At 43.2% G+C, this 24,988-nt stretch overlaps 1 protein-coding gene across 1 annotated transcript; it reads right to left on the bottom strand.

Moving 5' to 3' along the window:
• Positions 1-3,825: 3,825 nt before the first annotated feature.
• OPRK1 (opioid receptor kappa 1) lies at positions 3,826-24,624 on the bottom strand. Its single transcript, XM_065903141.1, has 3 exons — positions 24,368-24,624; positions 10,633-10,985; positions 3,826-4,358 (listed from the first exon to the last, which is right to left on the bottom strand). The coding sequence occupies exons 1-3, from the start codon at positions 24,622-24,624 to the stop codon at positions 3,826-3,828; spliced, it is 1,143 nt and encodes a 380-aa protein (XP_065759213.1).
• Between the last annotated feature and the right edge of the window lie 364 nt (positions 24,625-24,988).

Raw genomic sequence — 24,988 nt, 5'->3', positions numbered from 1 at the left:
GTATGCATCAATTCTGGAATCATGTGTTTTCGTAACTGATTGATAAAGTGAAAGTGAAAGTTGCTCAGTCCGACTTTGCAACCCCCTAGATTATACAGTCCATGGAATTCTCCAGGCCAGAATACTGGAGTGGGCAGCCTGTCCCTTCTCCAGAGGATCTTCCCAACCCAGGGATCAAACCCAGTTCTCCCACATTGCAGGGAGATTCTTTACCAGCTGAACCACAATGGAAGCCCAAGAATACTGGAGTGGGTAGCCTATCCCTCCTCCAGAGGATCTTCCCAACACTAAACCAAACCGGGGTCTCCTGCATTGCAGGCAGAGTCTTTACCAACTGAGTTATCAGGGAAGCCCTAAGTAGGTTTCAGAATTCAAGATCACACACAGTTTAGATTCCCACCTGTTCTGTTCTTTTCCATTAATCGTCAACAACATTGTTGTGGGTGGAAAATTAAAGCAACACTTTATGTTTTGGAGACTCAGTGAGCATCGTTCTTGTTGAAGTGCAGCATCATTAAAGAGCAGATGACTGAGCACAGTAATAGAAAGGCTGACTTTAGCAGGTACAGTTTTTATTTTCTTGCAAGGCACATAATCATATAGACAATGCATAATCATCACAAAGTACAAGCTATAAATCACATACATTAAAGAATATATAAATATGCCTGTTTCAGAGAAGAAAACTGCCTTAGGGCGAGCAGGTTCATGGCCTTTAGGGACAAGATTTTCCTATTTATGCTGAATCTTCCAAACAGCTCTTGCTTGGAAAATAAACCCCACTGAATGGACATACAACCCAGTCATAGTTTTCTCCTTAAAAAGCTCTAATTTAAAACCAGCTGATGTACTACTTTTATTCCAGTTATTTATCTTATGTCCCAATACTAGAGGAAGCATCTGTAAATTGCCTGGATAACAGTTATGCAGATTTAACGACTTCATTTCTCAGCAATGCATCATCAAATGAAACCATTTTCTTAAGATTTTTGTTAATTTTCCTTGATTTTTGAAAACTATCTTTCCAAACTATGCTTCCTTTTTAATATTAAGCCTAGAGTTTGGACTCAAGTTTTGCATGGGGATGCATCCAGATTCATAAGAGTATTCCAAGACACTAATGGTGGTTCTTATTCTCCTTCAGGTCAGAATTGCAGGGTTTTTTTTTTTAATCCTCATGGCTGCCTCCTGTAAGGTGTTCCCTTTTTATGCATTTTTCCTGACCCTTCACTAGGTCCTGTCTCCAAAAAGATTTTACCAGGGAGGAAAGAATTCATGGAGGACATTGAATTCAAGGTTAGAAACACACATTTCTGGTCCTAAAGAGACACAGCAGACATTGCACTCCTTGTTATGATGTGAGACAGGAACATCAAGAGATGGGACCCAGACACACACACAGTCACACATGGTACATTTACACACACACATACACACACACATATACTCAACTCACACACAAACACACACTTTTGACAAATACATCTGTGTAAGTGGTACTTTTCCTAACAAATGTGATTCAGTTGATCATTCTTTAAAGTCCTGCCCTAAAATGACACAGCCGTCCTCCCCTTTTCTGGTCTGGGAACAAAGGTGCTTATGACAAAGGAAATGCTTAGAACACCGTGACCTCATGAGCATTGAGGGCTGCATCTCTTTCTCCTAGGGTGCAAACTTACACATGAAAAGCTACGTGATGCTCAGAGCTACACAATGTTCAGTCTAACATTTAGACTCCAGTCATGGCAAGATGCTGTGAGGACATGAGGAGTGTGAATTTAAGGAGATTTTCCTATTTCCCACATCAGCAGGATTTCTTCCTGGAACTACTCTCCATGTAAATATCCCTCCCACAGGATGGTAGGAACTTTCAGCCATGGGGTGAAAGTCAAACAATATTCAAGCCATTCCTACGTGATTTCAGTTATAAGAATACAAGGACACCTAAGAAAATCGATGAAATGTAAGAAATGCTCAGAAGAACACTTCATTTTCATTAGGGAAAACCTTGCACTGCTGTCTTCACCCATTCATGTTAGGTGCTGTGAAAATCTGGAACACAAGCATCATCGCAGTAACCCTGGAGAAGGAAATGGCAACCCACTCCAGTATTCCTGCCTAGGAAATCCCATGAACAGAAGAGCCTGGCAGACTACAGTCCATACAGTTGCAAAGAGTCAGACTTGACTGAGCGACTTAGCACATACGTCACGGTGAAATTCTGGAGCCACATAAAAGCCTCCCATGCAAGGTACATTTCCAAAAGGAGAGTGTACACACAGTAGAGAGAAATTCCACAGTGAACAGATCTTGTAGATGTAGTGATATCTGTAGTTAACGTTTCACGTTGCTATAAATTCCAGAGGGTGTTGCCCTAACATACAGGCTTAAAGAAGAGATGGGTGTTATTTCTAAATTAACCCTTTCTTCTGCCCAGGCAAGCTGCAGAAAAAGCCATTACCTCGAAATCATAAATTTCAGGGGAAAGAAGGAAGAAGTTATATGTTATCTGGAAGTTCTAGCAAAATTACCCTAAATGTGCTCCCTGCTGGTATTATCCTCAGCAGGGGTGCTCCTCACGGAACACGGTGCCAGCTATGTCCCAGCACCAAGAGTGACATAATGTCCTCATCCTCCCACAATTAGGATCAATTTCACTTCCGGCTAAAAGCCACAAAATAGTATCTCAAGATTCACATGAGCAAGATGCCCTCCTTCCGTGTACAGAGAGAACCTGGTAATAGTGACATGTTCATAAAGAGATACTGCTTATAACTAGATTCTGCCAAGGCTACCACCTGGGAGCAAGTAAAATATTTCCTGATTCATTAACATTTGAGTTCTGAGCCCTGTTAAAGGGCTGACGCGCGCTCAGGGACTCAGAGGATGTGACACATGACTGATCCCAGACAAAAGCTTACGCATCAGCGAAACATCTCCGCATCAGCCCTAAATGACTCGGGATTTCATCAGCATGCCCCAGGGAAGCCACTTGGTGGGAAGACAAGGCCATTCCTTATTTGCACATATACTATTATTTACAGATGAAACTGTACATATTTTTGGTGGTATTGAAACCACTTTGTGTCTCTTAACAACAGGACATGCTTTATCATGAGGTTATCTGTCTGAAGAGCATGCTAGAAACAAACCAACCATAGTTTTCAAGAAATTGAACGATGTTGGAAAATACCTTTTTTATATTTAAATAACTTCATAAGCATCAGGATAATTTTCTGCCACACGTGAACAGCAGACACCCCAGGGGTGGGGTCTTAAGCTGAAATCCTCACCATGCAGCTGCAGGAAATGCATGTCCACTCAGCATAACGCGAGCTGGGCAGGGCCCTGGATGTGGGTCTTCTTCTTACCCAGGTCATTGCTGTTTGAAGTTGTGTCTGGACTGGAGAGCCATGAAGCTCTGAAATCACTGCATTTTTCTTTCTCCTAAATAGAGCTTTTGATACCACATTGCTTAGGAAAGTCTCAGCAGAATGGGTCCTGAACTAAAGGTAGGGAACCAGAAGAAAAAGGCTTATTTCTTGGTTCATCAAAGGAACGGGGAGTCAGCACCGTTCTCTGCCCTAGAAGGAGCTGCGTCTGCTCACTCAGATCTCCTATGCTCCATCCCCAGAACCCTGATGTTTCCACCGACCTGAGTCGCTAACACAGCCTGCATCTTGCGATCTCAGAACCACAAGATTTCTAAAAGTTTGTTAAAATTTCTCCCTTTCCATCTCAGACTGCGGTAGTAATCTGAGTTAATCCTAGATCATTGAACTCTTCTCTACCCGGAGGACTATAAGAGGACATCTCCACGACTAGTCATACTGGTTTATTTACCCCATCAACCTCCCTCACGTAGGCAGGATCCTGAACGGTATTCCTGACCCTGCTTGTGCTCTGGCGCTCCATCCTCATCTTAATGGGAAAGCAGAAGTCCCGGAAACACCGCTTGAAGTTTTCGTCAAGGAAGGCGTAGAGAATGGGGTTCAGGCTGCTGTTGGTGTAGCCCAGGGCGATGCAGAAGTAGTAGCTGGAAAGAGCAGCCGTGCTGTGGGCGGTGCTCCCCAGGGCCTCCACGAGGATGAAAATGTGGATGGGGGTCCAGCAGACGACGAAGACCGCCACCACCACCAGCACGAGCCTGGTGATCCGCCGCAGGTTGCGGTCTTTCTCCCGGGAGCCGGAGAGGAGGCGGACGCTCTTTAAGCGCAGGATCATGAGAGTGTAGCAGACAATGATAATGAGGACCGGGATGACGAAGGCGAAGACGAAGACACAGACCTTCATGAACAGGTCCCACCAGGAGTAGTCGTCGTCCGGGAACTGTAGGGAGCATTCGATGACTTCCATGTCTGCGGGAGGGGACAAAGCCACAAAGGGGAAATCCGTTATCACTGCGGCTGCCAAGTGTTCCAAATGTGGATTGCAATACCTTCCATTACAAAGGTCCAGTTATGGCGAGGTGATATTACCTGAAGCTGATCACCAAGCTAGGAATGAGGGTGATGTGTATTACCATCCTTTTTTTTCACACATAGAACAATGAAGTCAGAAAGGGGACCATTCACTGTAACAAACACACTGCTACAGAGTAAATGAGATTAGCCAGCAGTACAAATTATCTAGCAGTACGAATTTTCCAGCAGTAAGAATTATCTAGTTGTGGAGGCTGGTTTGATGCTGATTATTTTCAGGAGCTACACTGTTAATTTACAGCAGGAGTACTTACTTGCATGCCCATGTATTAACAATTCTCCCAAATCTAAGGCTCTGGCAATAAAAGCTAGTGGTGGTTTAGTCACTAAATCGTGTTGAACTCTTGCGACCCCATGGACTGTAGCCCACGAGACTCCTATGCCCATGGGATTCTCCAAGAAAGAATACTGGTGTGGGTTGCCGTTTCCTTCTCCTATCTGCAATAAATGATAAAATATTGCAAAACCAGTCATTCGACTTGACAAAAGCCAACTTGTCAGAAAAACCTTCAGTGGTTTACAGGAAATCACTATGTAGGTCCATGAGCATGTAAACAAAATTTGTCTAAATATCGCCCAGTTGCTGTGATTTAATGGAACCAGTGGTGGTCATTGTGATTAAAAGCACTGCTGAAACGTGAGGAATCTTTTGAAGAAGAAAGAGAAGGAGGCGGAGGGAAGGAGGAGAAAGGAAACAGAAGAAAGGGGAGGAGGAAGAAGAGAGTCAGCACTATCATCTTCAAGGAAATTCATGAATCAGACACATCTTTTACTTTTGCCAACGTCGACTCTGTAACAGGGAAAACAAATATATGATTACTTAGAAAATGACTTTAATTTGCTCTGCTGTTCTTTGCTGGACGGCATTCTCTTTGGAGTGACCATAATATTAGGAACAGCAGAGACTCAGGACAAGTACCTTTTAGAATATTTTCCCAGAGGCCACCCACCCGCCCCAAGCTCTAGCCACTGAGCCCAGAGAAGGCTAAATTCTTTTTGCCCTGATTCCTCCTTATAGATAAAGAAACAACGAATGATACTAAGCTGTAGTTTTTTTACAATGAAAACTTGTCTTCTGACATTGGAAAATCTGCTTCAAAAATAGCACAAGGATATTTTTCAAACAGTGAAACAGCTCTATTAATCATGTTTTCTAAAACATCTTAATGTGCTCCTAATCATATATCCCTTTGTAAAACAAAATCTATCTTAGAATTTCAATTAGGCATGCTTTAAAACACAAAGAATATAATCATTTCAGCCAACTAATGAAGATGACTATTTCAGAGTCATTTTTATCAACAAAATGCCAGATCAAACCTTCCAATAGTAAATGAAAACTCCCAGATTAACTTATAATTTTTGATTCCCTAAAAAGCCCTTATCCTAAGTACTACTACTATGAAAGCGAAAAGAAACAAACAGGCATCTCTCTTAGTTTTTGCTTTAGTATTTATGGGAATAAGAACAGTTAAAATCACCTTTTAAAATATTCACCACTATTATCATGGTTCAAAATGTATTTATTAAGCAACTTTTAGGATGGCACATTGCATTCTGGCTTCTTTGAAGGTTTTTCCCTTTCCTGCTTAAATTCTGTGTATTCCAGCAGTGTGTTTCTGGTGGTTGACTTCAGCTTGAAAGTCACTTTAAAGACATTTATACAGAGTTTCCATGGTGGCTGGGTGGTAAAGAATCGACCTGCCAATACAGGAGAGATGGGTTCAATCCCCGATCCGGGAAGATCCCACATGCTGCAGAGCAACTAAGCCCATGCACCACAACTACTGAGACTGTGCTCTAGAGCCCAGGAAATGCAACAGCTGAAGACTGCCTGCCCTGGAGCCTGTGCTCAGCAAGAAGAGAAACCACTGCAAAGAGAAGCCTGTGCACAGCATCTAGAGAATAGCCCCTGCTTGTCACAGCTAGACAAAAGCCCATGCAGCAATGAACCCAGCACAGCCAAAAATAAGTAAATAAGTAAACAAAATTATAAAAAAAAAAAAGACATTTCTACAGAGGTGGATCCATTTGAATAGTCCTCTTCTCTGAAATTTATATTCTCCCTCTATACTAATACTCTGAAGAAAGAAATGGCAACCTACTCCAGTACTCTTGCCTGGAGAATCCCAGGGACAGAGGAGCCTGTTTAGGCTGCTGTCTATGGGGTCGCACAGAGTCGGACATGACTGAAGCGACTTAGCAGCAGCAGCAGCATACTATACTCATTGTATTTTTTATCATTATTCAAAGACAGAAGCTAGAGAGAAACCAGAGAGTAGCTCTTCGTAATAATATGTTGCCTTTCCCAATGTTTTTCTCTCTATACAGAATGTAAACTATCTTAGGGTAGGGACCCAGTTTGCCTTGAATAATATTCAATTCCTGCCACACAAGGAGGCAGGAACATATGGTGTTTGTGGAAAATAAATTGTTAAATAAATAAATGAATACCACATGGAAATCCTTGAAAATATGGACTCAGTGCAGAAGTTATTATGGAAGAGTAAACTAATAAGATAATCAAGGCAACATAAGGGCTGATGTTTAATTTGGGGACATCTTTTAACTCTGAGGATCAGCTTTCTCTTGCATGTAGTAGGAACTCAAAAATGTTTAATGATTTAAATCATTTAAGTAGTGATTTAGTGACTGAACGATGCACTCAACACTGGAATACCCAAATATACAAAGCATATATACACAGAACTAAAGGGAGACATAGATAGAAATATAGTAATCATAGGGGAATACAATACCACACTTTCAACAATGGGCAAATAATACAGAAAGAAAATCAATAAAGAAATGGCAGATTTGAAAAAATTAAAAATAAAATGAACTTAACATACACAAAACATTTCACTCAAGAGCAGCAGAAGATAAATTCTTCTTAAGTGTGCATGAAATATTCTACAGTATATATATATATATATATATATATATATATATAAATGTATATATATATATATATATATATATATATATACACACACATACATCATATGTTAGGACATGGAGCAATTAACAAATTAAGAAGATCAAAATCATATCAAGTATTTTTTCTGACCACATGAAAATACATACCAATGATAGGGAAAAAATGGAAAATCCAAAAATATGTAGAAATTGAACAACACAGTCTTAAAAACCTAGGAGTGGAAACAGAACTCAAAAGGGAAATAAAAAATTGCTTGAGATGAATGAAAAAGAAATACAATATACCAAAACTGATGGGATATAGCAAAAGCAGTTCTCAGAGAGAAGTTTATAATGATAAATAACTACATGAAGAAAAAAGTAAGATCTCAAATAAAAAACCTAACTGTACACATTAAGGAACTAGAAAAAGAACAAACTAAGCCCAAAGTTAGTAGAAGGAAAGAAATGAGAAAGAATGAATCAGAAATAATAAATGAGACTAGGAAAACAATAGAAAAACAGCTGCTTTTTTTTAAGATAAAAATAACAAAACCTCAGCTGCATTAAGAAAAAAGGACAGAAGACTCAAACAAGAAAAATTATTAATATCAATGAAAGAGGCGACATTACAACTGATAACACAGAGATACAAAGGATCATAAAAGGTGACACTAAACAATTATATGCCAACAAACTGAACAACTCAGAAGAAACAGGTACACTTCTAGAAACATACAACCTACCAGACTGAATCTGAAAACACAGACATTGGTCTGAATAGACTGATAACAGATACAGAGATTGGGGCTAAAGAAAAGCCTCCTTGCGAGAAAAGTCAAGTGCCAGATGGATGCACCCAAGCATTTAAGATGCATTGGCTGAGACTTCCTGTCCAGGTGACTGTGTTCTAATGCACTGACGCCTGGCTCCTTTCAGCGAGTTTTCTCCACAAACGTGACTCTGTGAACCACCAGTGCCAGTCAGCTCTGACTCAAGAGCATGGAGATGACCTTAAGGACTCTTCTCTGTCTGCAGCACACCACAGTGAGCAGGCTAGCAGATCTGGAGACAATCTCTCATCACATAATACAAGTGTGCTTTACAAAATAAAAGACACATGGAAAGGATGGAGCCCTCCTACAAGACTAGTTTTCTCACTTCCTCCTCTATTTGCTGTACAAACTAATCCTCTGCTGACACTGGTGCCTCTTTTCTTCCATCACATCTGCACACGTTCATCTACAGCAACTCCTTCCAGGAAAAGCTGCATCTATCTTTATTTCCTTTCAAAAAACCTAATTGAAACCCAATTCCTCGAGAATGTCATTTTCTGACAACAGTTACAGGAGTAGTGGTTAAGTCAACAGGTATACGTGAAATGTAAAAATCAATTCTTTATTTGCCCTGGGAAAAACCATCTCTCTTCTTTTATTAGTAACCCCAGTCTTCTCACATTCATGGAGCATCTCCTTTCGAACCTAAGTTATTACACACCAACCCCTAAGGCTCAGAAAAGTTTCCTGCAATTTTATTTCATGTGTTGTGTGCATGAAGAAGCAAAATCCTGTGTGTAATTGTTGTTGCTGTTGTTCAGCTGCTAAGTCATGCTCTATTCTCTGCAACCGCATGTATTGCAGCACACCTCTGTCCTCCATTGTCTCCCGGAGTTTGCTTAAATTCATATCCATTAATCATATTAATGTAATGAATAGTAAATAGTAATTAAATTAATAATATTGTGATGTGATTAGTGGAATTAATCATTTTAAAGTTCTTCTCTAGTAAAGCTTGGCATTTCTTAAAATCAAGTATCAAGTATTATAGCTTAGCATCTGCAGCATTTACATTGTAAATTCATTTTAAAAGGAAAAAGATTATGCTTCATTCAAAAATGTGTACCATGCAGGAGAAGCTATGGTTTTAGCACCTCCCTTTTCACTACGACCTGGAAAGTCTCTACTTATCTGTACTCACAGGTATCATGAACCTCTCTCAACCTGAAGCATTTAGACACCTACTAAAGCAATAAATAGTTCCTCTCATCTCAGTGAATTTATATTAAAACAAAGATATTTTCATAGCTTCATCTTTCACAAGTAAAGCTAAATTTCTAGAGCAGAAGTTCTTGCCTTGGCTGTAGGTCAGTCATCTGGGGAAATCCTAAAACTCTTGACACCCAGACTGTGCCTCTGATCAATTAAACTGAACCCTCCAGAGAGGGACCCAGGCAGCAGGGTTTTTCTAAAGGTAAACTTCCAGGTGATTCTAACATGCATCCCAGAGTTAGAAGCACTGTCCTGGAAATACAGAGAAAACATCAAGTCCTGTTTGCATGGGGTGAAAAGCAATGAGTCCAAAGTTTGATGGCTTTGCTCATCTGTACTATCATCCACTGTGAACCTGATTTTGAATGACCTACCTTCAGAAGAAGGCTTCTCTGAGGGCTCAATGGTAAAGAACCCGCCAGCCAATGCAAGAGAACATGGGTTTGATTCCTGGGTTGGGAAGATCCCCTGCAGAAAGAAATAGCAACCCACTCCAGTATTCTTGCTGGAGAATTCCATGGACAGAGGAGCCTGACACACTGCAGTCCACAGGGTCACAAAAGGGCCGAACACAACTTAGTGACTGAACAACAACCACCAAGTAAAGTTGCCATGGAAATTAACCCCTTAGGAAAAAGGGTGACGAGGCAGCCTGTGACGTTAATGACTTAGGACCCTTTTTAGGGAGGAAAAAGAGGTGCAAAGTGTATCTTAGAATTGTCAGGATGTGACAAAATTGTATTTTAAAAATCCACACGCCTGTGGTTCCTTACTTGTCCTCACCCCTCCAGGTTCCACAAGCACTTTCTAAGTAGGGGATAGGATGGTGTCTGTGTTCTGGCCACGCCATCATCCCATCTTGTGTTAGGCGAAGGAAGGAATGCAAATTGTTTTCTTTCTCATTTTCCATGAATTTAGGCATTATATTTCTTTTGGCTTTTGGCTTTTCTCCTATACATGAGTCCTACTCATCCCCAAATTAAGAGTCTGTATAACTAGCAGCTACATTCTAAAAATGAAATAATGTAGCTGAATCACTTTTCTGTACACCTGAAACTACACCACACTTCAATAATTTTTCAAAAAATCAGCTATACGCCAATGATTTTTTTATTTTATGGACAATGACAAAATAAACCACAGAGTTTTTTTTTTTTTTTTTTAATGGAAACAGCAACCCTTACCTTCCCTAACTTTGGTTCCTCCAAGGACTATGGCAGAGATGCCAACAGATGAAGACAGGATCCAAATACAGATGTTGATGATCTTCGCCTTCAGGGGCGTGCGGAAGTCAAGAGCCTTGACGGGGTGGCACACGGCGATGTAACGGTCCACACTCATCATGGTCAAGGTGAAGATGCTGGTGAACATGTTGTAGTAGTCGATGGAGATGACCACCTTGCACAGCACGTCCCCAAAGGGCCAGGAGTTCATCAGATAGACCGTGCTCTGGAAGGGCATAGTCGTGGTCACCAGAGCATCTGCCAAAGCCAGGTTGAAGATATAGATGTTGGTTGCTGTCTTCATCTTTGTGTATCTAAGAGATAAGAAACAAGATCATTTCTTTCCATCTTCATGCCATACTCATGAGGTAAATGTTTCTCTGGATTACTGAACGTTTCATCCACTTATTCTTTATGTATTTATCATCCAGTCATCAGGGGTAGTAAAAAAATGGGCAAATATTTCCAACTTTATTTACCTTTTATTCTAGTGCTTTGTTCCAAAATCTATTTAATTGTAAAAGGGTAAAGAAATGAGTTGGATAATCACTGACTCAATTGACATGCGTTTGAGCAAACTCCGGGAGATAGTGAAGGACAGGGAAGCTTGGTATACTGCAGTCCGTGGGGTCGCAAAGAATTGACACGGCTTAGGGACTGAACACAGCACAAGAAACAAGCAGGCTTCCCTGGTGGCTCAGTGGTGAAGAATCTGCCTGCCAATGCAGGAGATGCGAGTTCAATCCCTGGGTCCCAAAGAACCCCTGGGGGAGGAAATGGCAACGCACTCCAGTATTCTTGCCTGGGAAATCCCAGGGACACAAGAGCCTGGCGGGCTACAGTCCTTGGGATCACAAAGAGTTGGAAATGACTTAGCAACTAAAAAACAACGACAACAAAAGAAACGAGAATAGATAGACAAATGGACGAATATACATATAGATCTTGTCTTCAAACTTGTGTGTCATATAGGTCTTTATTTTGTGACTAACATTTTAATTCTACACAAGATTGCGTGGCTCTCATTATTTTTTTTTCCATTTATTTTTATTAGTTGGAGGCTAATTACTTTACAATATTCTAGTGGTTTTTGTCATACATTGACATGAATCAGCCATGGATTTACATGTATTCCCCATCCCGATCCCCCCTCCCAGAGGAATCATTATTTTTTAATACTTTTTTTCCCCACTGTGTAAAACAAAGATAAAACATACCCAACTTTTCCTCAAGATTACTTTGAGAAATCAGTCATTGTAATTATGTCTTTTGAAAATCTAAATGGTTTTTTATTTTTTAAATAATTCCATTTCAATGTCTACAACACAACTAAGTGTAGATTTTTTTAACCAGTGACCTACACCTTTTAATTTTAAATGTGTTATGTAAAAAAAACAAAAACAAAAACCAGACTGAATTCTCTTATATACAGTATAGTATGAAACATAATCGGGTATGGTATGTGAGAAATAAACCTGCTCCTTTCACTTTCCCCTTGAGAGGTTTATAAACCATACAATTTGTTTCATCTTGCAACTGAGGGAACAGAAGATTTCAAAATAAGTCAGAAAGATTGCCTTTAAGCCCAAATTACTTCTTTCCATTTTCACATGATGTTTAAAACAAATTGCCTCTTCTACTAAAACTGAATTAATAAGATTGTTTTACTTAGAGAATGCCTCCTCAGGGATCTATAGGGCAGGAAATGTTCCAGACTACCTCAGCAGGTTTTCTGAGGCCAATGCTAAGATATGGTGAGGAAATCCACAGGCAAATGATTTTCTACACACCTCAGGGCTGTGGACATAATCACAATTAATTCAACCACGTCCCATGTATCTTCAAGGAGCCAGACTTTTTTCCATATTAGGGCCCTGAGTTTAATGGAAGGTTATTTGTAAGGAGCTGATTATGGAAAATGACTTCTGCTTGGACTATAAAGTATTATCAATGGTATCTGTTGATCATTGTGTCTGTACTGTCTTTTTTTTAATGCCTGAGTAATATTCCATTGTGTATATAAACCAAATCTTCTTTATCCATTCATCTGTCAGTGGACATTTAGGTTGATTCTATGCCTTGGCTATTATAAATAGTGCTATTACGAACACTGAGGTACATGTATCTCTTCAAACTAGAGTTTTCTCCAGATATCTGCTCAGGAGTGAGATTGCAGGGTCATATGGTAGCTCTAATTTTCAAGGCAACTCTATACCATTATTCACAGTGGCTACACCCATTTACAGTCCTATGAATGGTGTAGGAGGGTGTGTTTGTCAGTCAATCACGTCTGACTCTTTGCAACCCCATGGACTATAGCCCACCAGGCTCCTCTGTTCATGGGATTCTCCAGGCAGAACACTGGAGTAGGATGCCATTCCCTTCACCACGGATCTTCCCAACCCAGGGACTGAACCTAGGTCTCCTGCATGGCAGGCAGATTCTTTACCATCTGAGTCACGAGGGAACGTTATCTGTTTAAATGCCGTCTTCTTAAAAATACAGTTTTATGTTTGAAAAATGCATCTTACAACCCAGCCTCTTACTCTTTCAGTCCCTAATACTAGCAAAGACTTGAGCCAGAAACACCCGTGACTTCCGCCCTCAAGTTTTGCAATGTGATATTCTCCTCTATCTTTGCAAAGTTAGACTGATATTCTCTGCCTTTCACATTTAGGTGGGCCTGGGTTCTAGTCCTTAGTTTTCCCTCCAACTGACAGACTTTGGAGAGGTCACTAAAAACCCTGAGTTTCCGTTTCCCCACCCTGGAATGGGAAACAACACTTATCTTAGAGCAGTCCCGAGATAACCAAGGGAAGGCACCTGATCTGGATTTTGTCTGGAACTTATCTCATGCATCCAGCTCCTCTCCCTGCTCTAATATGGGTGGAAGCTACCAGTTACCAGAGGAAGCAGAAGGGAACACAGTTTGTAGTTAACACCTCTGGTCGTATTTACCCAGTTGAGCTTGAATAGGAAAGATAAAAGTAAAAATGAAGGCTGCAACCTTATGTGCTAGCACACCATGAACGGAAAGACACATGAGTTACAATAAAACAGCATATGTCTTTTAGGTAGTCAAAAAAGTGCTGGATGATAACCTGCCCTGAGCTTTTCAAAAATATTTTTATTAGATGTGTGAAACTGCTTAAGGCTTGAACTTTCAAAGAGTTCAAACCCTGTCATCAGATCTCAGAATGAGACAGATGACTACCTGCAACAAAGATGTCTATAAATGACACTGATCGCAATTTAACTAATTGCAGCAGAAGCTGGTGCGCCCCAAGAAACAAGCTCTGCCCATACACCTCCTGTGGGGGCTCTCTGTTACAGCCCGAGGGCCAGAGGCATCTGCCAGGGACAGAGGGAGATGCTGGCAGCCCCTGCCGTGGAGACCCCTGCATCTGCCGACATCCGATGTCTGAGCATGGGGTGGATCATGCTCGTGACAGTAATCGTAATAACCGTTTATCTCCGAACACTCCCTATGTCACACTCTGCTGTGCACTCCACATGCCATATCCCACTCAGTCCTCACAGTGACTCTGCGTGGTGGGTACCAGCACCCCCACTCTAGAAAGGAGGCGCTGAGGACCGCAGGAGGTTGTAAATGTCTCAGGAGTCACACAGTTAGAAGAGGCACTGCAGGAACTCAGACCCAGGGATTTGAGCTCATGCCCACATTCTTGCATCTCTGCAGCACTTCATAACTTCATAACTTGACTTCCACGTATCTTATTTGATTTTCACAACAACTGCTCTTTGAGTTGCCCAGGGGATGTCTTTTCCTTAATATGGCTGAAGAAAGTAGACTCAGGAGAGTAAATTGATTTTTCTAGTGTCAGAGAGGGAGGGGCCCTGTGGCAGGACAAGGAGGGAGCACAGGGCTCAGCGTCCACTCCAGGGTTCTGGAAGACATGTGCTTACAAGCCTACAACCCTGAAAAGGAGAACTCAACAGGTACAAGTATTAACAACAAATAGACTATGAGTACAAGGAATATATATTAAGTCTTTTATGTGCTCCACTGGACTGCATCCAGTGAACACAGGATTTTAAGACCTACCCCCTACCTCAAAGACAACCTGATTGAGCCCCTGGGTATGGGTATTGTTTGCATTGAACCAGAACAGAACAGCATGTGTTATTTCAATTATTATCTGTCTGCTGGTGGAAATAAACGAGTAAGCTTTCTCACCACAATCAGATAGGAAATCACTTTCCACTTCATCCATGCTGCCTGACAAAGACTCACAAGTCTTTCAAGTAAAATGGCACTGTGTGAGTGGGAATTCTTGGCTTGTGTGGAGCAGCTGGGGGTGGGCTGGCAGCGGGCGGCTGCACTTTTCGGCGCACACGCTACAGGAGTGTGTGGCATTAAGAGAGCAAAGTGTGTGGGCTGTACCCGCTAAACTTGCCAGTGTCACAAACCTGGAAACAACGGTGGGATGCGGGAAGCACGCCAGAAAGAGGATCAGGAGCGAGCCCAGGGTGCCATCCATGAGGAAGTCAGCTCAGGGCAAGGTCATGGATGGTGTCCCCGGGAGCTTAGAATCTCCCCATCACACATGAGCTCAAGGCCTGCCTAGCATGGTCCTCGTCAGACAGGATCATTGAGTGGCTTCTAAGCTGGCAGCCATACACGCTGGTGTGATATCGAGGGGAACAAAGGAATCTGTGGAGCTCTCAGGAACCAATATCACCAGGCAGAGATTCTAGGAGAGCCTGGCTCTCACAGGAGGAACTGACCCTGTGACACTGCAGGCTCACAGCTTCCTGTCCTGCCTGCACCTGCCCGGTGCAGACAGTCCAAGCAGAGGCTTCATTCTTGGGGCATTACTATCCCTTACTACTGAGGTGCGCTGCCCCAGTGTTTTTCCTTAAATTTAAATGAGGCTTTTTAAAATCAGGAGCTGCTTTTTAGCTTTGGTGTAGCATAATAAAATCTTGACGGCTAATCACCATATATCTTTTTTTTTAATCTGGTACATTTTATTTATTTATTTTTTTATCTGGTACATTCTATTTTTTAATTTTTTTCCTTTATTTTTATTAGTTAGAGGCTAATTACTTTACAATATTGTAGTGGGTTTTGTCATACACTGACATGAATTAGCCATGGATTTGCATGTATTCCCCATCCCGATCCCCCCTCATATATCTTTAAACACAGACACCTTTTCAGTTTTGTGGATTTCGGTTTTTTTGTGGTTCTCTTCCCTGCCCTCATCCACCAAGCTGACATCCTTTCTGCCTCTTCAGCTGGCTCATGCTCCCTCCCCAGCCGCATCTTCTCATCATTTCAATACCAAGTCTCAGCGCCTGCTCCATACACAGCAGCATCCTGGACACTGAGGCAACTGAAAAACAAGTTTACACAGATCCTGCCCCCAGGATCTTCTAAACTAATTGAGTCAAGATTGTAACACGAACTAGAAGAACCGACTGCCTGATGGGAAGAACCGACTCGTTGGAAAAGTCGCGGATGCTGGGAAAGATTGAGGGCAGGAGGAGAATCTAATCTCTAATAAGCAAAGGAATTCAGGGCCATATTCCAAAGTTTCTTAAGGAGTCAGAAATTGTACCAGAGAAATGACAGGATACTCTGAATTCCGCTCCTTCCAGCAGCTAAAGATTGAAAGACATTCCGGTAAGTGTGGTTAACTGTACCTAGTGAGGGCAGGAAGCATCTGACATGAGGAGGCAGGGCCTGAGCCAGAAGAGAATACCAACATAAAACACAGCATTTGACCCCTTGGTAGACAAAGGCCATCATACAGGTTACGGTGTTTCAGCTTTTCTACGAGCAATGCCCGTGGTTTTCAGGAGAGGGAACTCAGTGGCGAGGAAGTGAGTGATCTCAAATTCAAGAGGTCATGGGAAAAGTAAAATTTGAGCCTTCTTAGTAGACACAGAATCACGGCTTCAACAGCACAAAGAAGCAAACACCCTACTGACCATTTATCTGATGAGATTCCTTTAATACAGCAAATGCCTAATGGCCAACAGAAAGCACCTGAACAAACGCTGAACGCTGATGTGGTGAAAAGATAAGTGTGACCAGCCCCACGGGCAGCTGGCCGCTACCCCACAAGCCAGGGCTGGACCAGGAGATGCAAGGCCTGAACTCCAAACTCAGGAAGGGGAGGCCCTGCAGGCCCGGGGAGGAGGCACCCCTCTTTAACCAGCGGTAGGGGAACAGCCCAGTGAAAGCAGGCTTCAGCATCTTTCCTCTGTATGACGTATCCATCCTCCTGGGATGTGTTCCAGATACACAGCATTCTAGATTTTATGTTTCAAATAACCAGACACTGGGGACTTCCCTGGTGGGCCAGTGGTTAAGACTCTGTGTTTCCAATGCAGGGGGCGTGGGTTCAATCCCTGGACAGGGAACCAAGATCCCACATGCCATGTGACCTGGCTAAATAAATAAAGTTTGAAAAAGTAAAATAAAATAGCCAGACATGACAGCTGTATCAATGCAAATTCTCAGGGGAACTTTTTTAAAAAATATAATAAGTTTGTTTCATTAAATTCTCCAGATATTTCCAGTTCATCTCAATGAATTGGCTAAACATTCTTTTAGATTGTTTACTACTGAAATTATGGTTCTTTACTAAAGGGCAGTAGCCTGTCATTTTAAAAAAAGGGGGGGAGGATTAAGCTGCTGTTTCTCCAATGATCTGACTTTGAAATAGCCTCAATCAATAGTATTCTAAAGGCGTCGTATTCATGTAGGTTTCAGGCCCCTGAAACTGTACCACAAGCTGAGCAAAAGCCCAGCCCCAACTCCTGGGACGGCAGGTACCCGGCTGGCAGTGAGGTGCAGTCAGAAGGCGGACAGACACCTCTCAGGCCCTGCTGGGCTCTCCTTCAGGGTGCTGAGGGGTCGGGGAGGAGGCGCTGCTGAAATAGTGTTTTCACTGCCTTAGCCAGGGCCCCAGGAACTGCTCCCCTCCCTGAAGTCACAGCCCAGTGCGTCCAGCAGTGCACGCAGGGTGAGTGTTGATCACGAAGGGCATGGCAACCCACTCCAGTGTTCTTGCCTGCAAAAACCCGTGGACAGAGGAGCCTGGAGGACTCCAGTCCACGGGATCTCAAAGAGTCAGACTCGACTTAGAGACCAAACAACACCAGCAGGTAGAAAACTATTAATACGAATCTCAGATGATGATGCAGTGTTTCCTAGCGTACAACTCTCTGGATACCTAGATGTATGTAGAATTCTGGAATTATTTTCCTGTTTTCATACCGAAAACTGACCTAGCTTAGGTGAACCACAGGATGCCACCCAGAGGCGGCCAAGTCACTCTCCTGCTCTGTCTTCTGTGGGAAGGAAGAGCCCCTGCATTAGGTGGAAAGGAGCACAGCAAAGCAGAGGTTAGAGTTGTGTTGTGAAGTTAGAAGAGTTAATACTCAACAGAATCTCAGGAATTTGCTGCTTGTTACAACCTCTCTCTAAAGGCACATAACTCCAGCCATGCTTAGCCTGAAGGCTTCCCTGCTCAACTTCAGACCAATTCCTTTGGGGTATCTCAATTCATCCACATGTTTTATGTTTTTCTCGTTTTTCATTTAAATGCTGACTCGATTGGTCAGTGGAGTGAGTTAAATAAAAAGGCATAAGCATTTTACAACATTATCCCCAGTCCTAAAATCCATTCTTTTCATGTAAGTCTTCTTTATCTAAGATATAAGCCAGCATCCCCGCCAAAGAGAGAAACAAACAAAATACACTGGCTGACTTTCTGTTGAGGAATGCATGAGTGTTATTCTGAAACCATCTTTTGTTAACCCGGTGTTTTATAAAGCCTGTAAAGCCTTCTACCTCTGAAACACAGAAGCCAAATCTTAGAAAGGAAACCATCCCTCAGACATACGATTTTCAGTTTTTAGCTGAGCACAGAGGTACGTCTCCTATGTAGCAGGGCAGCAGCAATTGAGTGTCTCCGCAGGTTAATCTAGGGAGAAGGAGATGCCAACTGCCCAGTTCTCATGAAGATGCTGCCTGCTGCCCAAAGACATAGCTGGAAAGAAAACGGATAGAGGCTGCCATTTCCCAGCGAGAAGTCAGTCCCTCCTAAAAATAACTCTAGGACGGGTGCCAAGAAAACTGTATCAGCAACACCATCCGAAAGTCATTTTAAAGACTACAACTTTGCCTGAGTCTGTTAAGTCTTAGGAGCTCTGTACCTGAAACACACATTGCTTGTTTTCTCTTTCTTTTTATTTTTTCATGTTTTTTTTTTCTCCTTTCTTTCTTTCCCCCTCTCTCCCCTCCTTACTCCTTTCCTCCTTCCTTCCTTTTTAAGCAGCCGTGCAGCCTCTGATCTCTGAAACAGCTCCATGAAGATCTGGGCTTCCATGACCAGATGTCCCACACGGAAGGAAATAGTCCCATTTAGCTAATTCATATAAACAGTGGCAGTGAAGCCAATTTTCTCTTTTAAGAGCTTGTCAAACAGTAAAATTACTTCAGGACATTCAAGATAGGCTGTTCTGAAAATAACTTCTGAAATCATTTTTCCTATGCTTGCTTTAAAGGAAATGTTGAGCACTGATTCCAAGAGAGGATCAGGATAAATTACAACATACTTATTTTTTTCTAATCGAAGCCTAAGGTAAGCCTGCAGTTGAACAGGAAGCAGGGAGTAGTTAATGATGCCTACACATCTCTGCCTTTCCTCTCATGTCTCCCTGCGTGTCGTCAGGTGACGTGATCTAAGTCGGCTCCCTTAACATTTGAGAGAATCTGGAAAATACCCCTTATAAAGTTACCCCTTTGGGGAAATTCCAACACTGCCCAGGCTGAATTACAGGGAAGCCAAAGTCTTCTACGAGCAAGACAAGGTCAGCAGAAGACTGATCCCTTTATTGTGTCTTTATTGTGGTAGCAAAGAATTAATGAAAACTAATAAGAAAAGGCAAAACTTATAAGATCAAGGACCAAATAATGTTCTGATTCCTGTAATTTTTTCCAATAATTTTTCCTTGCTTATCCTTACATTTTCTGGAGAAAGGAATGGCAATCCACTCCAGTATTCTTGCCTGGAGAATTCCATGGACAGAGGAGCCTAGCAGGTCATGGGGTCACAAAGAGTCAGATACGACTGAGCCACTAGCACTATCCTTACATTTAATTTAAAAAGAAACATACCTTTGTAAGAGTAAAGCTTTTCTTTAAACAAACAAAATACCCACTTTAGTATCCTTGCCTGGAGAATCCCATAGACACAGGAGCCTGTCAGGCCACAGTTCATACAGTCAAAAGAGTCACACGCAACTAAAGCAGCTGAGCACAAAGAGATGAAATGAGCTAAAATTAAGGTAAAATGGGGTCATTAGGGTGGGCTCTGATCCAACTTGACAAGTGTCCTCATAAGACGAGATCAGGATACAGAGAGTAGGAGTGTCCGCACAGAAGGATGACCACATGAGGACATGGTGAAAAGGCAGTCACCTGCAAGCAGAGAGACCTCAGGAAGAACCAAACCTGCCAGCACCTTGATCTTGGACTTCCAGCCTCTAGAACTGCAAGAGAACACAATTTTGTTGTTTAAGCCACCCAGTCTGTGGTCCTTGTTATGGCAGCCTTAGCAAGGCAGATTCACTAGAAATCTGAGAAACCTACAAGACAGTCCCATAGAACCATCCAGAAGGAAGGAGGGCAGGTGAGTCTGAAGTAGGGACAAATAAGTTGAAAGAGAGATACACAGGTTTAGGACTGCTCAGAATTTCCCTGACAGTTATAGCCACAAGAATGGATGATACCATGAAGAGGATGGTCAGTTTGATGAGCCATCTTGGCCAGGCTACAGTCTTCAAATACTCAAACACTCACCAAGATGCTACTCTGCAGATGTTTTGTAGATGTGGTTAAAGTCCGTAATCAGTTGATCTTAAACAAAGGAGATGATCCTCAATTACCTGGGTGGGCCTGGTCTAATCAGTTGAAGGGTCTTACCCACAGGGCATACAGTTTCCCTGAGAAAGAAGAGATTCCACCTTGGAAGTGCGCTCTGCCTCTCCTGACGCCTATCCTCAGGGCTACAGACCTGACTTGCCAGCCCCACCATCACCTAAGCCAAGTCTTTGTAGTAAACCCCTCCACACACACACATCTACTACTGGTTCTGCTTTTCTGGTTGAATCCTGACTAACCTGAAGAGAGGCAAAGAAAGCTAAGAAGGCTCAGGAAAAGACAATTATTTAGGACACATCAGATGGAGACTGATGAGAAACCCAGTGTGTGTGGAAGGAAGTCGAGGAGAAGATGAAATTGCTCCAGCATGCTGAATCCCCATGGACTTTGAGGGACAGCCAGCCTGGGACATCACCTGGGATGTGAGACCTACATGTCCGAGAGAGCAGCATCAGCAAGGAAATTCAAGTGGATGACACCAAAGCGATGGCAGGGGTTATTCCTCTAAAAGGTTTACCCAAGACAGACAGGAGGAAGAGAGGACGTTAGCTAAGGGAACATTATCTGTTAAATGGGTATGGGGAAACATATCCATGGGCTTTGCAGATGGCTCCAGTGGTAAAGAATCTGCCTGCCAAAGCAGGAGACACAAGGGATGCAGGTTTGATCCCTGGACCAGGAAGATCCCTTGGAGAAGGAAATGGCAACCCACTCCAGTATTCTTGCCTGGAGAATCCCATGGACAGAGGAGTCTGTCTGGCTACAGTCCATGGGGTCGCAAGAGTCAGACACAACTTAGCAATTAAACCACCAACCACCAAGCAGTTTTACCAGCCTGGCATATATTAGGTGTTCATTAAATGTTAATCACTTTCACCAAGGGAGGAGACAGCCATATGTGTTGGAAGTTGTGGGTAGGGTGGGAAAAGGAATATAAGGGGTCAGAGGTGGGCTGCCTGGCAACGTCCCAGGTGTGGGCTGGGTGGGCATCACAGCATTCACTGCAGGTGACCTGCACAGGAGAGGTGAAGAGAACATGGGGTTAGGACCCTGAGGGTCACCATGGGCACCCCAGGGTGTTGGTGGGCCCCAAGGACATGAATCAAGGGCTGAGGTAAGACCTTCCTGCGCCAGGACCACAAACCCCTATATCTGGAGAGAGGGAGGCTGCAGTGCTTAAATTTTAAGGCGTTCACAGTGAGAGGTTACAGAGCCCTAATGTTGGGCAACTACAGCAGTTGCTGCACATTAAAGGAGGAAAATCCTTGTAACATTAGATGATCTTCAGAAGGTACTGGATGACATTCCAGGTGCTCAAGGGAGGAAAGCTATTTGTAAGGCAGGTCTACAAACAGTCAATGCTTCTTCCACAACCCTCATGCCCTCCCAGGTTTGAGATGGCCATCCCAGACCTGCACCTGCCCCACCATCCGAGCATATAAATTCCATCTCTAGGGTGATTTCCTAGATGACTCAACGAGGACCCTTTTGCATGTTCAATATTTTAAAATAACATCCTTTTCAAAAGTGATCCTCCATCTTTTCAAGTGACACTGTTCAGCCAAGGTCAATCACAAAAACCGCACTTGAACTCTACCCTCTGGTCCTGCTCTGAGTTCTGATGAGCACACAGCATCTGATGCCTGGCTCCAACCTTCAGTCCTTTCTTCGCCTTAGCAAAATAAACCCAAGTGCATCAGGTTTTCTTCTGAGGTTTTATTTTTCAATTCCCTGGCCCTGTATCAATCTGAACAAATTCTAAATGCTTCCTAATGCTCTTTGCTATAGATTTAAGCCAACTATTGTTTTGGTATTTGGCTTTCCAACATGATAATAGAACTCTTCACTCCTCAATTACTATCAAATGGAGTGGGCAGATGGATAATATTATTACATGAACTCTATAACTCTTTTTATATTTTTAGCTAAATTTATCCCCTTTTCACAAATTTTAGTCTTGGATGTCTTTGATATAGACATATTTAGCTTATACTTATATGTCTTTGTATTTATCTTAAAAATTCTAGTCAATCTACAATGATTCTTCTTTCTTTCTGACATGTCTAATGCTCCCTGTGGAGTTCTCTTTTCACATATTTTAGGATTCTTTAATCTTTTTAATCCTAGACTGCAGGGCTAAAAAAGAGTTACAGAACAATTAAAAAGCCCTCTCAAACTCAAAACTTGAAGTTCTCTTTCAAGTGACAGTAATATGTATTTGTTTCACTCAAGCACTTAAGTATGATGGAGCAGGAACAGAGTGGGTTTGCTCCTGGCATCCGCTTTCTCTGTAACAATGTTTTATTATAAAACAACGGCCTCTGTAGCAAAGATCTCCTAGAAATTTTAATTATAGTTTAGAGTACAGCTGTCTTTTCTTTTCTCTTGGTTACTATAATCTTCTCTCTAATGGAAAGCAGACCTGAAATTACTAATGATTTGGAAGAACAATTTGCTTGTAAAATATTACTTCTTCTGTAGCCTGTACTCATCACTGATAGAAGTCCAGTGGAAAGCAATAAGCAATTGTGGAAAGCAAGGTCACCAAGCTATAGACACTAAATGTAGGTGAAAAGAGCTTTATAATAAGTATTTGGAGACTTAAAAGATGGTTTTCAGTTCTGTAACACAGATGAGGATAAAAGAGGTGACATTCCCAAGTCAGAGAGAGAGAGAGAAAGGAAACAGGTATTTGAAAGATTCATGCTACCGCAGATACTGTCCTTAAAGTTCATAATAAATAAAGAGTATGTTTCAAACCTAAAGTCAAGATTAAAAAAAAAAAATTAGTTCTTCATCCTTTCTATGCCTCTAAGCAGAGTGACTTGCAGCCTTCCTTTATTCTCATCTTTGTATTCACTCTCAAATGTGCAGCTGAAAAGCATGAAGTCTCCCTGGAAGGGAAACTTCTCAGAGGGCATCCAGACAATGGTAGGATTTCTGTTTTTTTGTTTTTTTTTTCTTGTTTCCTTTGCTATGAGAGGCCAAAATAGAAATCACTTCACTTTCCAGAAAATTAGCATATATGCGGATATTTAGGTATTTATTATTGGAAACTGACTTCAATGTGCCCATAAAAGAACAATAAAAAGAAAGCTCCAGTTCCCACAGTGGGAGATAAAAAGCAAAACAATTTTTGGAAACCTCCAGCACCCACACTTTAGGAGACAAATACTAGATGGTTTAGGTACCAGAGTGACTGGCATTCTAAACAAATAAGATGGCATGTCAGTACTACAAGGCCCACATGTGGATACCTAAATAGTATACTGGATTTGCTTCATAAACCATAACACCATTCTGATGAGTCACAGGAAATCCTGAACTCTCTTCAGGGCATTGAGTGGGCATGAATTTTATCTAAAGAAATATTTGCCAAGGGCAAAACAAAGTGCTCCAAACTGGTGCAGGCAACCAGGCAGAAGGTCAGGCGAGTTTCCCTCTCAGGAGACACTGACTTTGTCCCTTGCAGGGACACCCCATTATCTCCATCCGAAGGGCCTTCTGCAGGGATTTAGGGCGCAGGCGAGGGTCACTCTTAAACCTTCAAGTCACCTGTGGTCGCTTAGATTCGTCCAGTGCGAACCTCGCAGTTCCACAGCAAAACGTCTCCTAGGAAATCTTACTTCGAAGAGGCCGCCCTCTGAGCCTCTCCAGAACCCGGACGGAATGGGGTCCCCACTACCCTGCTGGCGTCCCTTCGCGCGTCCTGCTGACCAGCCAGACCCTCCCTCCGGCTGCGGCCAGTGTAGCGCGCCGGGACCCCGGGCTCACCGGATGATCACGAACATGACCAGCGAGTTGCCCACCAAGCCCACGACGAACACCACGGAGTAGACGGCCGTGATGATGACCAGGATGACCGGCGAGATGTGAGCCGGCTCCAGCAGCGCGTCCTCCGCGCCCGCGCTGCCGTTACCGCCCGGCTCGACCCAGCCGGGGGACCAGCCGCTGCCGTTGGGGGGCAGGCAGGTGCTCGGGGAGCAGGTGGGGCCCGGCTCGCCGCGGAAGATCTGGACTGGGGGCTCCATGTCCGGCGGCTGCGGCAGGGGGGCGAGGACAGGCGGCACCTGCGGGGGCAAGAGAACCGACTGGACCCGGGAAGCTAACTTTGGCCGCGTGCGAGCCAGCGCGCGAGCGCGGCGGTGCCGGGGGCCCCAGACCCGCCGACGCCCACCCCGGCCGGAAGACCCCGGGGCGGCAACAGGGGCACGGACCTCTCTCTGGGTGCCACCCCGGCCAGCAGACGCGCCGCGGGTACCAGGAGGGGCGGAGAGCGCGCTGTCCTGTGCCCCGGTGCCTGAAACCCCCCACCGTTTCCTAGGCACGGCTCCCGGGAGGAACTGTCCCCAGCCTGCGGCCCGGAGACCCCAGGGACAAGAGACCCCTGCAGCG

Source organism: Muntiacus reevesi, chromosome 12 (assembly GCF_963930625.1).
Source record: "Muntiacus reevesi chromosome 12, mMunRee1.1, whole genome shotgun sequence".
Taxonomy (NCBI): Eukaryota; Metazoa; Chordata; class Mammalia; order Artiodactyla; family Cervidae; genus Muntiacus; species Muntiacus reevesi.
The sequence above is the reverse complement of the archived record's forward strand: the minus strand, read 5'-3'. Positions and strand labels throughout refer to the sequence as shown.

Coding starts and splice junctions, on each gene's coding strand:
- OPRK1 (XM_065903141.1), bottom strand. CDS start 24,624: ATGGAGCCCCCAGTCCAGATCTTCCGCGGCGAGCCGGGCCCCACCTGC. Junction 10,986..24,367: donor GTCATGTTCGTGATCATCCG/GTGAGCCCGGGG, acceptor CTTATCTCTTAG/ATACACAAAGATGAAGACAG. Junction 4,359..10,632: donor AGGAACCAAAGTTAGGGAAG/GTAAGGGTTGCT, acceptor CCCCTCCCGCAG/ACATGGAAGTCATCGAATGC.